This window comes from Podarcis muralis, chromosome 5 (genome assembly GCF_964188315.1).
Source record: "Podarcis muralis chromosome 5, rPodMur119.hap1.1, whole genome shotgun sequence".
Lineage (NCBI taxonomy): Eukaryota > Metazoa > Chordata > Lepidosauria > Squamata > Lacertidae > Podarcis > Podarcis muralis.
Genome location: NC_135659.1, coordinates 54,304,545 through 54,318,640, shown reverse-complemented (window position 1 = coordinate 54,318,640; position 14,096 = coordinate 54,304,545). Strand labels below are relative to the sequence as shown.

The window sequence follows — 14,096 nt, the reverse complement described above, 5'->3', positions numbered from 1 at the left end:
GTTCCCTCCGCCCCCATCTTCATAAATTCTCAAGTTTGATGGTTGCTGATATGGGAGTGATTTGAATCCAGTGATACTGTTAATTTAATTTTATTTACAGATTTTCTTTTTCATTTCCGAACAGCTAAATACATCCAGATTGGTCTACTTAGTGATGCAATATTGCTGGTTATGCAAGCAATATGAAACTTGAGTGCTGCAATTATTGCTTAGAAATTCTGACTGGGATCAGAATTACATTAAGCAGCTTGAAGGCAATGGAATGTTTGGTGCAATCCTGTATGTGTCTATTCAATAGAAAGCCTCAATGAATTTTGTGGAGCTTACTCCCAAGTAGGTGTGTATGCAGCCATAGCATCGCACTGTTTAAGGTTCCTGGCATTGCTAGATTGTGCCCACTGGGCTTCATTTTACAGTTATTTGAATTAGCCACACATCCGCACTGAGAGGTCCATGTCTTTTTATTTGCCAATAGAATGGATTTTCTAAGTGCCTGTTACAAGGATAATATTAGAGGAATGATTTCCATTGGGACCTGCATATAATTCCATTGGCCCAGAAATCAGATGTTCAGTTGTGGATGAGAGCAGCCTTTGCCAACCTGGAGTCTTTCATATATTTCACCCTACAACTCCCATCGGCCCCAGAGTAGCCTAAAACATCTGGAGGAGCCCAGGTTGGCATTGGCTTGGCTAGAGTGTTGGATTTGCCCATAGAGAAGCCAGATTCAGTAGACCAATGGAACAAAGTGAATAAGCTTGTGGAAATAGTGGATCAGTCTGATGGTACTGTTGAACTGACAGACTCATAACTACTTCTCAGTTGTTGAGCATCCTTTCTGGAGCCTTTTAACTCTACCCATTTTTATTATTTTTTTAGCTTCTCCAGAAGAAACCTGAGGTGATAATACATACATACATACATACATACATACATACATACATACATACATCCAGCATACAAACTGGGCAGTAGTTGTGTGTCGAGACACCGAGGTTGATGAATAAGACACAAGGAAATGGATATTAGGTTAATGTTATTGGGCAAATTTAGGCCACAACTTTATTGGTTACAGAATGTGAGCAGTATTGGCTTACGCATTGGAATTGACCCGACTATGTCTGACTCCTGCCTATCACACAGGGAGTCCAGTAAGGGTCAACCACCGGTAGGTGGAGCCCCGTTGATGCAAACCAACTTGAGCTCCCCCTGGGTTCCCGGTGGGGTCGTGGCATGGCCCTAGCCCAGCCCCGGACTTCAGACAAGACCCACACCCCCGGATTCCTTTAATGGAATACCCTTAAGCTTGGAGGGGCAGGTGATGGCCACACCTACCCTCCCCCATCATAAGATCAACCAATGTCTAACCACCAAACCTTACAGAGTTGTGACAAATGCTATGAGGTAGGCGAAAACCAAATGGCCAAATGGCTCATGCCTCAGTTTAAGTGGGGCCTGGCCACACACCCCCAGCCAGCGGATTGGCTGGTAGGCAAATGACATGGCTGGGAATCTCCAGAAGACACAGGACTTTGTCTCCTGCCCCCGGAGAGGAGTGGGTGGCCATGTGGTCCACTGCAACTCCTCCCCACTGTGAAGTGGAGTGGATTTCTCATTTCTCTCCCTTGTCTTCCTTCTTGAAGAGAACTATATTGAATGGAAGAGAAAATGTCTTGTATCAATGATGCTACTATAGTAGAATCACTGGAGACCCAGTCATAGGCAGATCCAAGAAAAATACTTTTGCATGTACAGAAACCCTGCCATTAAGTTTTTCAGGGTGAAGGTTTTCCACCCAAATGCTGGGTCTGCAATGATGCTACTATAAAGTTTGCAGAATATTTTATGAAGGCAATTCTTGGCAGTGCCCAAGATCCATCTTACTCTGCTTAGAGTACACATGGGAGCCCTATATATTGCCATGAAGGCCTGCCATCAGCTTTAATTACAGTATTGTCACCATCCCTCTAATACAAATCCCTCTAGATGTTTATGTCTGTGTCTCTTGGAGGCAGTCAGAATTCATCACGGCTTGCTAATTTATGTCAGGGGCTGCATTGGTGGGGGTCAGAACTTTGTTCAAAGATGCTATTCTGGTGAAGGCTCTATACTAGAAGAGACTAATAAACAATTAGATCTGCCAATGCCCTAGAACATGTTACAATCCTCCTCTTGGGAACCACATTTAGACCTGGCGCATCAATCAGAATAGCAGCCAGACAGGTTGAGATGTATTCAGTTCTTGACCTTGCCGTACTAGGGCCTCAGTGTGGAGATTATCGAAGGAAGGGTCAAAATGATTCTGGCCTTTTGCTTCTTGCAAAACTGAAAACTCGCTGCATTATCACCTACCTTCCATTTTCTTTGCTTTGAAAAGGAACAGGTCTCCCTCCTCCAGCCAAGAGTGCTCTTCTCACAGCAACACAGATGGTTGAATTCTTGCTTTTAAATAAAAAAAATTACACACCCTGTGAGTTATTTGACCCTCAGAGCAGACAGGCAAAGGGCTGGGTATGTTTCTTCAGGGTTGGTTCTCAGTGTTTCTCCCTCACCCTTCACACTCCCCCACTTAACAGTATTTGTTTCGTTTTCTAAATCATTCTAATTTTGCTATCACTTTTCTCCTCTAGAGGTGGCTTAATTTATGTGAAATGTGATTCTGGCTGCCACTGCATTTTACCTGGGTAAAATGAAAAGGCTAAACCTACCTGTGACAGGGAACTGGGGATGGAAAGAGATGCAGTTCACATTTTAATGTGAACCTGCCTAATTCTCATTTCCCAGAGCAAAACACAAACCAAAAGCCAGCTACTCTTCCAAATTGGAGCTTCTCTGATTTTTGTGTTGCAGCCTTCCAACCAAACATTTTGCATTCCGTTTTTGTTTTTTTGTTTCTGTTGATATCTTTACTCACCCTTCACCACACTGGCTGCTTATAGCAATTTACAAAACTCAGAATTACAGTCAGTTTAAAGCAAACAGTAGCAAATGAAAAAGGTCATAAAGAGATAGCGATAGAATATTAGGGCGAAGTGTGCAGTGAAATACATATTTTCATATAAACAACATGCAAAAATACATTTTATTAAGGAAAATTACTCACAAAAATGCATGTGCATTAGGACAAACAGCATACTGTAATGTGTATATAAGGAGAGATTAGCACTAAAATGCTGCTGAATTTTTATAAGAACTTTTTTAAAAAATATGTTAACTCATGATAATCAAAAGTGAGTGCTAGATCTCTGTTCTCACATTTATTTTTGATAATTTTAAAAATAATAATAACCAGCAGAAATACTGAGCCAATAATAATAATAGTAATAATAATAATAATAATAATAATAATAATAATAATAATAATAATAATAATAATTTAAAAACAATTATTATTTAAACCCTGCCCATCTGGCTGGGTTTCCCCAGCCACTCTGGGCAGCTCCCAACAGAATATTATTATTAATGAAGAAGAAGAAGACACATCTAACATTAAAAACTTCCCTAAACATGGCTGCCTTCAGATGGTTTGGGTATCTGAGTTCTGCAAGGGTGGCAATGAAGTTATGTAAATACTAGACCTCTAAAACATATTCAAAGGACTAATAATAATAATAATAATAATAATAATAATATATTATTTCTACCCTGTCCATCTGGCTGGGTTCCCCAGCCACTCTGAGAGGCTTTCAACAGAACCTTAAAAACAGAATAAAACTTCAAACATTAAAAACTTCCCTAAACAGGGCTGCCTTCAGATGTCGTCTAACTGTTTATTTGCTTGACATCTGATGGGAGGGCATTCCACAGGGCAGGCACTACTACTGAGAAGGCCCTCTGCCTGGTTCCTTGTAACTTGGCTTCTCGCAGTGAGGGAACTGCCAGAAGGCTCTCAGCACTGGACCTCAGTGTTCGGGCTGAACGATGGCGGTGGAGACGCTCCTTCAGGTATACTGGGCCGAGGCCATTTAGGGCTTTAAAGGTCAGCACCAACACTTTGAATTGTGCTCGGAAACGTACTGGGAGCCAATGAAGGTCTTTGAGATATGCTGACTGCACCCATTTCACCAATCTGCTTCCCACAGAGAATAAAATATATGGAGTTGGAGCACATTTTGTCTGCTTGAGTCTGATGTAGAGGAGGATGGGTAGAGAGCTGCAGAAGCTATTGCTAATGAAGACTGGAAGGCAACAAGGAGGGACCTGCAACAGAAGGTTTCAGTATGCTCCTGCTCAGGATCTGAGTCAGCTAGCCATGGCATTTTCCAGGATATGACATTCCACCCCCAACTTTCCACCCCTGCCCCACAACAGTCAGGAGCAGCTCAGTCTTCATCGAACTGCCTTCCCTCACTTTTCTTAAGGGTTTCTTCCGCTACATTCGATTGTACTTCTGCAAGTATGGATGTACCGTAAGCCTGTTCCTATCAGCTGGGCAGTTCCAGTCCCGCACATGGATGATGATCATAGAAACAGGAATCAAGGGGACAGCAGCTATGAGAGAGCTCTAAATACAGCTCTAGGTAGTGACTTTCTATACAAACACCTACCCTGTCAGTAGCCAGGATTTGCAGCCAACAATCCTGCTGTCATTTCCAACCACTGGAAGAGGAAAAGGTTAATATTTGAAAGCACACTTTCAATCAGGAAACAGAATGAGGAGAAGATTGCATTTGTTGTCTCGATCGGTGACTAGCTTGGTCCCAGTGTCATATGTTTCCATGGCAACTAAAGCTAAAAATATACCACCTAAAAATGAGGGGTGGGGGTGGGGAAGGCCCACGCAGCAGTTGAAACAAACTAATTAAAGATCCAATGCAGGAATTGCAAGGATAAGAGGGTGGGAGTCATTTTAATAATTTGTTTGGACTTGTTCAGAAGCAGATGAACAAGTTAAAGATGGCAGAAAATACGGTTTGCTTGAGACGCAACGCTGCAATTTCCACCAACCAGAATGGAACAAAGCTCTATAAAACCATCGTGTTTTTTCCACCATATAATCCGAAGAGCATGCATCTAAATCAGTGCAAAAAAAATATCAGGCTTTTGCAGAACACAGCTCCTGTCAGGTGGAGAAGAGCCTTCAACAAGGTATAATTGTGTGCATAGGGAGGGATGTCTAGCAGTGATCTTTGGTGTGAGAATAGGGGTGTTAATAAATACACCCGAGTGTCGCTCTTTTGAAATGTGAAATATTTAGAGGGTATTAAACTGATAAGACAATATAAGCTCATGGGTTTACCACATTAAAAAATAGTGTGTACGTCTGTTCTAAGAAATTTGTGAAATTCTAAAATCTGAGAGACTGAAAGGAATTCATTTGTAGAAGGGAATAGCAAATGCACATAGACCCAAGAAAGAGAATGTGTGTCCTGATGTTACCAATTGGCAAGCTTTAAATTGAGTATCTGCCTGTTTTTTAGGGCCTAAACTGCCATTTTCCGTTCTGGATACTATAAACACAGATTAACTGTCCAAGTAGCGATACACATCAGAGTGACGGAATGCGACAGAGTCAGCTCTGTCCCAGCTCCTGCCCACCTAGCAGTTCGAAAGCACGCCAGTACAAGTAGTTAAATAGGTACCGCTGCGGCGGGAAGGTAAATGGCATTTTCATGAGCTCTGGTTTCTGTCACGGTGTTCCGTTGCTCCAGAAGCAGTTTAGTCATGCTGGTCACATGACCTGGAAAGCCGTCTGTGGACAAACGCTGGCTCCCTCAGCCTGAAAGCGAGATGAGCGTCGCAATCCCATAGTCGCCTTTGACTGGACTTAACCATCCAGGGGTCATTTACCTTTACCTTTTAGAACAAAGCAGCACTTCTCAACCCAAGAAGAGGTTACCAGTGCTGTCCCATTGGACTTTGCAACCCATAGACCCATCATTAGTTAGGCGAGAAATCTCCAGTTTGGGGTTTGAACGTTTATAATGCTTTTTGCTTGACTGGGTTGGGGATAAGACGGTAGGAGCTGTTTGACTGTGGAACAGGAGGTTGTGAACTCTTCTTCCTTGGAGGGTTTAAAGCAGAGGTTGGATGGCTTTAGCTGAGATCCTACAGGGGGTTGAACTAGATGACCCTTGAGGTCCCTCCCAGCTCTACGATTCTATGATTCTATGGACATATATAGGTGTTTGTAGAAAGCTCTACATGGATGGAATGTAGCCTGCTGTATAAAGGTTCCCTACCTCTGATATTTTTATTATTGAAAAGATTTCTATATTGTCCTTCAGCAGAGCTTTGGAGTGATTTGAGATAGGAATGTAGCAGACCACTGGCTGCCTTGATTGCTTTCTGCGCTCTGCTCCCAGCTCACCAAGAGATAACAGCGTCTCTCATTTGCTGCCATTCTTAAGTTTGTGAATATTTTTGGGAAGATTCTTTCAACTTTTTAGAAAAATAGTTTTCGCAAAAGATTTTGTGAATATAGCAGAAAGAAAGAAGAGAAAATCAAACTAGTGATAATTTAAAAGAAATATTGCCAGCTGACATTAACACAAAAAGAATATTTCATCAATTCTGATTTAAAAATGTAGACAGTCCAGGTAGGTATCTAAACAAAACTGGTGGTTATAAGCCATGCAGTGGATCCCCGGGTTACGTACTGTCCTCCTTACGATCGCTTCGGGTTACGAGCTCCGCTAACCCAGAAGTAGATGCTCCTGGTAGCAAACTTTGTTAGTATTTCATTCCTCCGATGCTGCAGATGAGATTGGTGTAAATCACATGCCTGTCTGGGAAGAGTGTGGGAACAGAAGACAGTCTTATCTCTTCCGCTGTATTTACTATTGTACTGTATTTTTGCTTTTACTTGTTCCTGTTTCCTCTCGGAGCTGGAGAGAGTGAGCACCATGATTCCTTTGTCTGCACAAAGCATGTAAATAAATACAGTGGTACCTCAGGTTACAGACACTTCAGGTTACAGACGCTTCAGGTTACAGACTTCGCTAACCCAGAAATAGTACCTCGGGTTAAGAACTTTGCATCAAGATGAGAACAGAAATCGTGCTCCAGTGGCGCAGCGGCAGCGGGAGACCCCATTAGCTAAAGTGGTACCTCAGGTTAAGAAGAGTTTCAGGTTAAGAACGGACCTCCAGAACAAATTAAGTTCTTAACCCGCAGTACCACTGTACGTAGATTAGCTCTACGATGTCTCATGCTTCTTGCTGTGTTATGCTAGAAGATTAGTGTGCATATATCATTTGATATATGTCGCTGAAGCGCACTGGAGAAGAAGAGAAATGCCTTCTCCAGAGCTGTGCATACCGGACGACGCTTGGAGTTCAGGGCTGCAGGGGCAGCCCCAGGGCGTTTCCCAACAAACTTTGCCCCAGGATGCGAGCGGAAGTCGCACACCCGTGGCACGGCAGCAGCAGGAAGCCCCATTAGCAAAAGCGCGCCTCAGGTTATGAACAGTTTCGGGTTAAGAATGGACCTCCGGAACGAATTAAGATCATAACCGGAGGTACCACTGTATGATCAAACACAGAAAAGGGAGTGAGGTCTTCAAACCACTGGGTGAAAGATGGCGGGTGTGTCCTCCCAACCTTGCAGTCTCTTAGCCAACATAAGGATTCATAGAACTCACATTCATTGGCTATCCATTAGTCCCCACACAACAGGAATCCGACAGTCTTTCATCTTCATGAGTATGTTTATAGTTATTTGCTGTCTACCCCCTTTTCATGGCCTTTTAGGAATGCTTATCTATTCGTTGATGAAAGACTGGCTTTGCTGTATATTTTACCACTCATTCCTTTTCTATAACTTGCTGGCTAGTGCAGCCATTCGGCTTGCAGACTGGCGAGCTTCAAGAGGGAGTGAAAATATTTAGGCAGCAATTGCAAAAGTCACTGGGGGACGTGGCACATTCTCTGCAAATGAACTCCAACTGGAGTTGAAAGAGTGATCTGACTTCTCCACTCTCCCCAATGCCTGTGAGACTTCACCTGTCACCTGTCAACATGCATGGAGCCACGGGTGAATTAATCACTGTCACTCTTCTAACAGGACTTTAAGAAGCTGGCTAGCCAAGGGCATTTCTTGACAACAACCCAGTGGCTGGGGACCTGGCATAGGAAGGGGGACAGTAGGAGGAAAGTGATTACGGCCAGCATCTCCACTGCCTTCTTCAGAGTAATGAGAACAGCTGGTGTCGTTGTAAGCAAAATAGTCTTTAGACGCTGGGTTTGCAAAGTTGGCCACAGTGGGTCCATCTGTTAACCAAAGATGAAACTCTTTCCTGGTGCAACTGAATAAAGCCTAGAGAGCTCATCTGGCAGCATCCACTCACGTTTCTTCATTATTCAAAGACAAAGCAAAGCCAGTTTATTTGCCAGTTCATCAGAATCTTTTATATCCCAACTTTTCACTTATCAAAGTATGGCTCCAGAGGTGGTGTGTCCCCTTTTCGCCACTTGAGGCAAGATGGGAAGTGCCACCCTGCTCTGCCGGGCCACAGGCACTGACAGCACCACTGGCATCGGCACGAGTTTCTGGTGAGATCTCACAAGTTCTCACCAAAATCTCACGAGATCTGTCACTCTCCATGAGAACCCGTGAGATTTCAGCCAGACCCTGCAAGATGTCACCAGAAATTGGCATCAATGCAGTTGCTGAGCTCTGCCAGTGACGAAAGCGGGGGAAAGAGGGCCTACAGGGGCATCACCTCAGGGGCTGAGGCAACTTCTTCACTCTCTTTCATGGGTGGACAGGCTACTGGGGGTGGAAAAAATGGGGGTCTCTGGCTCCTTTCCCTGTCAGGACACATTCTGAAAGGGCTTAGAAGAAAGGGCATCTTGCCCACCTCACTCCCTGGCAACAAATTGCCTAACACATTGAAAGCCATGACTGTGTACACACTATACCTTTTGAGCACATTCAAAGCACATTTCCCTCCTCTGGACATTTTTGTTTTCTAAAGGTTGCTAGGAGTTGTAACTCTGTGAGGGACAAATTACAGTGCCCAGAATTCTTTGAGGGAAAGAATGTGCTCTGGATGTGCTTTGGAGATACTGTATCTGTGTACACAGCCCATCAGCTTAAACACATGCTCATTTAACTATAGCAGGGGTGGCCAACTCCCAAGAGACTGCGATCTATTCACAGAGTTAAAAACTGGCAGTGATCTACCCCCTTTTTGTGGGGGGTTCGGGTCAAAGTTGTTGAGTTTTTTCAGGGAGGAGGTAAAATGTTGAGCTTTTTTTAGGGGAGCCACAGTTGTTCAGCTTCTTTGGGGGGAGCCAGTGATCTACTGCAGACGTGCTGTGATCTACCTGTTGGACATGCCTGAACTATAGTATATGAATGTACAGAAACCTCATTCCCAAATGGCTCAGAAGTGCTACTGCAGGACCCACACAAGAAACTCCCTGCCACAGAAAGAAAGCAGTGCCGTTTTAATATCACCAAAATCCCACTGGGCTCATTTCCCCCAGGTTTTCTGCGAAGGATAACTTTTATCTCTCGTGTACAGCTTGACATTTTTCTTGCCAATGATTTCCACAGAGAGAAAGAATCTGAAGTGATAGCAATAGGGATGGCAGCTTGCTTTGGGAATGACCATTAATATCATCTTTTCCAGAACTATAAAGGTGGAGGTATATGACTGGGACCGAGATGGCAGGTAAGTGGCATTTATAACTCCTTTGTTTAAAAAGGTGGGGGTTTTTAATTATCATTATTCTTTCTGGCTAGGAGGAGCTGGACTGAAACCAAAGTTAGATAGAAGAAATTTAGCAGTATCGTGTATTGCAGGTCTGTGAAATGCTTAGAGGTTCTTTGAGGATCGCTAGGAAACAAAACAAAACAATTTATACAAAATATGACCCCTCTCCCATTAATCAACACATTTAGTAAAAAAGGAATTTGGCTTATGCAGTTGGCTGCATTGTACTGGCAGAGTACATTCTCCCCCCTATCATGTAAACAACAACAACAACATTTTTTATCCTAGGGCCACATGTGTAAGATTCACATTGGGAAAATGAAAGGTGGGTGTGAAGGGATGAGAAGGGGATCTTGTCACTTATTTGCTGGCATCATTATTATTATTCAGTTAAAAAAAAGAGGCCTATCAAGTAGAGGAGGTGATGGAATGGGAGTACCTTTGTTCTACAGTGTTGTTCATAGCAATTTCTTTCCCACTTAACAGCCACGACTTCATTGGGGAGTTTACGACCAGCTACCGTGAATTGGCACGAGGACAAAGCCAATTTAATGTCTATGAGGTGAGTGACTTCTTCAGCTGCCCCCAAAACATCAGGGCAGAAGCCTTCTTGGCACTGACCCCAAAGAGTTTTTTGAGAAAAGGGGCCTCTTCCAGGCACTCAGAGCCTATTGGGACACAACCCATTCTGTTGTTCTCCTATGTAAGTCTCATTGAGATTAATGGAAGCTGTGCAAAAGCAGCTCCCATTCACTTCACTTGGGCCTTCTCAGTTGAACTCCCCAAAGGATTGTGTCCTTTAACTTTATTAGCGCTACAGGCTCAGTAGCAATTTTCTGCCCCCAGTGTTGTGTGTGTTAACTTGAGATTGGTGGCGTGTTACTGTGTTCATGAATTTCAACATACTATTGTACTTAAGCCTTTCTACTGAACTTGGCACTTAATGAAGGGTTTAGACCAGCATTCACCCAACCGGTGCCATGCTGGCAGGGCTGATGTGAGTTGTATGCCAAAACATCTGGATGGCATCAGGTTGGTGAAGGCCAATTTAGATGCTATTGTGAATGATTCCTTGACCCTAGAGATCATATAACAGATAGTGGGCTGTATTTGACATATCTTAAGGTAGTACCTGTAGCCATGGCAACTAAGATGCTCACATCCCATCCTACTACTATTGTATCAATAAAACGATAGCTTTGAATGAGTCCATCTATCTGGATAGCCATTGAGACAGGAGACAAACTCTGTTTGGGATGGAGTTTGAAGGATGAAGGTCAGAGCTGATGAGGTGTCTGCAGGCCATACATCTTCATGGGGCCCAGAACCAGAAAGGGATCCAGATTCTAAATTTCATTTGTAAAAAGTATCTAACCCTTTTGGAACAAAAGTTATGAAAGAAAATGAGCAGACACCATTCAAAACAATTGCTTTGTGAGATATGAGACTGTCCCCACCTTAGTGTGTTTAGCCAAAACGTGGCCAGGTAACTCATTAGGTAATAACTGCTAGGTAGAAATTTGGAGTCATACAAGCGCAAGGGAAGACCTAAAATGGCTTCAAAATGGGCCAGGGAAGTTCCTTCTTCAGACAATAGAGAAAGGACTTCCTGGCTCATTTTAAAATGACTAAGTGCTTATTTTGAAGCTGTTTCCCATCTTCTCTGGTAAAGAGAATAATAATAAGAATTTGCAATAAGAAAATAATAGAGAAATCCAGAATTTGAGTATAGTTGCAAATGGGCAACAGCATGTCCACCCCAAAGCAAAAGAAAGCAGCAAAGACAAGAGCTTATTGCTCTTCCTAACCGAGGATTAATTTCATGCAAACTATTTTGTAGGCATTAAATCAATCACATATCTATATTGCAAAAGGGGTGGGTATCGTGGCAGAGAAAGTGTGGGTTACATCATCCCTGCAAAGTAGCCCAGTGTTGCTATAGTAAGATTACAGGGGGCAGCTTGTGAGAGAGTAGTAGTACTGCAATGTAGTCCACTATCTAGCCTTCTGGTATGTGTGTTTTTAGGGAAATATGATTGGCCCAGTGGTGATTAGCTGCTTTCTTACCCATGATGGTAGGATAGTTTGGGGTGGGTTGTTGCTGCTGGTATAAAATTAAAATGGGTACCGGTATATTCATGACAGAGACTCATATGCTTTTTGCTCAAGAAAACAAAAAGGGTCGGTTGACCTGTGCTGATAACATTGCTGTAGCTATTCTGAGGTATAAATAATATATAACCGCAACACATGCTCTTAGAATACAAAGCTTTCTTTTTAACCATTTTTATATTGAATTTATCCAAGCATGGGCATCTGGTTGCTGTAAACCTTAAATATCTTTACTCACACATTGCCATCCGAAATACCTTGCTCTGAATATTGTACTGCCAGCCTAAGATCATTTGATGAAAGACCTATACCAGTAACATAACTGGTTTGCAACTCACAACGCTTGTTTGCATGGTTTAGGAATGGCATTGGAGGGAGAGCAGGGTTCTTGTGTCATTAGCAGCGGTGTGGCAGGCAGAAATCCAGCAAGTTAAGCTTTTTCTAGTGTGGAAATACATTTACAGGAAAAGCTTCACATGTTAGAATTTTGTTTGTCAGACATCGTCTTACTTGCATGTTGTCACAAAGTGTTGCAAATACTTGTGCTCTCTTTTGCAAGTGGGACAGAGGTCCCAATCCACACACAGTGTACATTTTGCAGATATTAATATTACACAGCTTGAAGCAATAAGATGAATAAAAACTGACTCCTCTTGGAATAAATATTGTCCAGACCCAAAATATAGTTTCAAACCTTTACTAACACAACTTTCAGACTGATTTAAAGTAATAAATGATGTATCCAAATAGTTGCATAATATCATGTACCTGTCCAAGCACAGGTTCAGCTTCTTACAAATATTAAATACTATTTACAATCAGAGCTGACAAACAGAGCTCTTTCTCTCCCACAGAGTCCATTAGCCTGGAGGCTGTTTTCTCTCCAGAAGAGACTCATTTGCACACCTTTGTCTTCTGTGACTTGAGAGAAAAGACAACTCACACACCCAAAATAGGGATTTGCAACTGAATAACCCTCCCATGTGATCTTAAGTTAAACACCATGTGAGTGAGCCAGCAGAGATACATCAACAGTTAATTATCAACCTGTTTAGGTACCCAGAGAGCTCTTCTTAGCTTTGGTGGAATTTTCCATTCCCCTTTAGCAATACACATTCAGACTCATTTTCCATTTCAATGTACAATTAAGCAATTATACTTAACAGTACTGGGCCCAGAAAATCTGATTAAGATGTATGCACTGAATGACTGGGTCTCAGGCTACTAAGAATTAATACATCACTGGTTTTTAGTAGCCTATTATACAAGTTAAACAAATTAAATGTGATCATTTGTTGACTAATGTCCATGGAAAGTAGAGTTTTGTGGAAAGACAGCTGTGCAAGGAATTTTTTTAGGTATGTTGATCTCTACTGTACACACAGGAAAAGGTCAGTTTTGCACACCTGAATTCTTTCTTTCTTTCTTTCTTTCTACATCAGCTCTAAAAAATTTTTAGAAAGGGAGCAGGTACTACATTGCTGTAGCAGGTTGAATTTCAACAGAGAAAATTGTTGCTACTCATAGAGACTGTGAGATCACCCCCTTAAGGGAAGCGGGGGGGGGGTCTCTTCTTTTAAGTGACTTACAACTGCTACTTCGCTAAATAAAATGACCCAATGGGGTTGGAATTGGTAGGCAAATATTTCCCCTCCCCCCATTTTTCTGCAATGTTGATTTTGTGTTTGCATCATATAAACAAAAAATCTGCAAGCAACTTGTACTTCTCTAGGGTATGGCAAAAGGGGGAGTTGTAATATGTTACAGTGCTGCTCATTGCAACCTCTCAAATGAGAGTCGTGTCTGAAGACTAGGAGATAAGCTTCAATTTCTTCAGCACAATAAATTAAAGTATATAGTTAATACATCAAGTTAATACCAAATAAATAGAAAAAAGATTCAAGAAATTATTTCCTGCATTCCTCTTATATCAGAGGGCACACATGCAAAGAATAGGAAAAGAATAGGAGGAGCATCTTGCCAACTCTTTCACAAAGATTTTGAGTTTTGCTGGATGCTTTGTGAAATAATCTTTTTAAAGCCTTTCTCCCCTCCCCCCTTCTTTTTTTGGCTGAGATTATTTTTAACTGAACATTTGTATGCAGCCTCTTGCTTTCCTTTATTCCTCTGCAGTTACAGATTTCTGTTATGGAATGCACATTATTTAATGGAGCTTGGAAACAGAAGTTTGGGTATAGATTGCTCAGGTTGTTATTATTATATAACATCCTTTATATAAAGATGTTTCCATTTTTTAAAAAAAATACTCTAAACGGCACTATTAGGAATGTGCCCTTTTACTTGCAAACAGTAAAAATGAGTC

At 42.1% G+C, this 14,096-nt stretch overlaps 1 protein-coding gene across 1 annotated transcript in view; it reads left to right on the top strand.

Moving 5' to 3' along the window:
* The window catches only part of LOC114598451 (copine-5), a 124,264-nt gene that overhangs the window by 80,989 nt on the left and 29,179 nt on the right, over positions 1-14,096 (top strand). The window contains exons 11-12 of the mRNA XM_077928844.1: positions 9,578-9,619; positions 10,148-10,223. Coding sequence (XP_077784970.1) covers positions 9,578-9,619; positions 10,148-10,223 — 118 coding nt within the window. The remainder of the gene's footprint in view (positions 1-9,577; positions 9,620-10,147; positions 10,224-14,096) is intronic.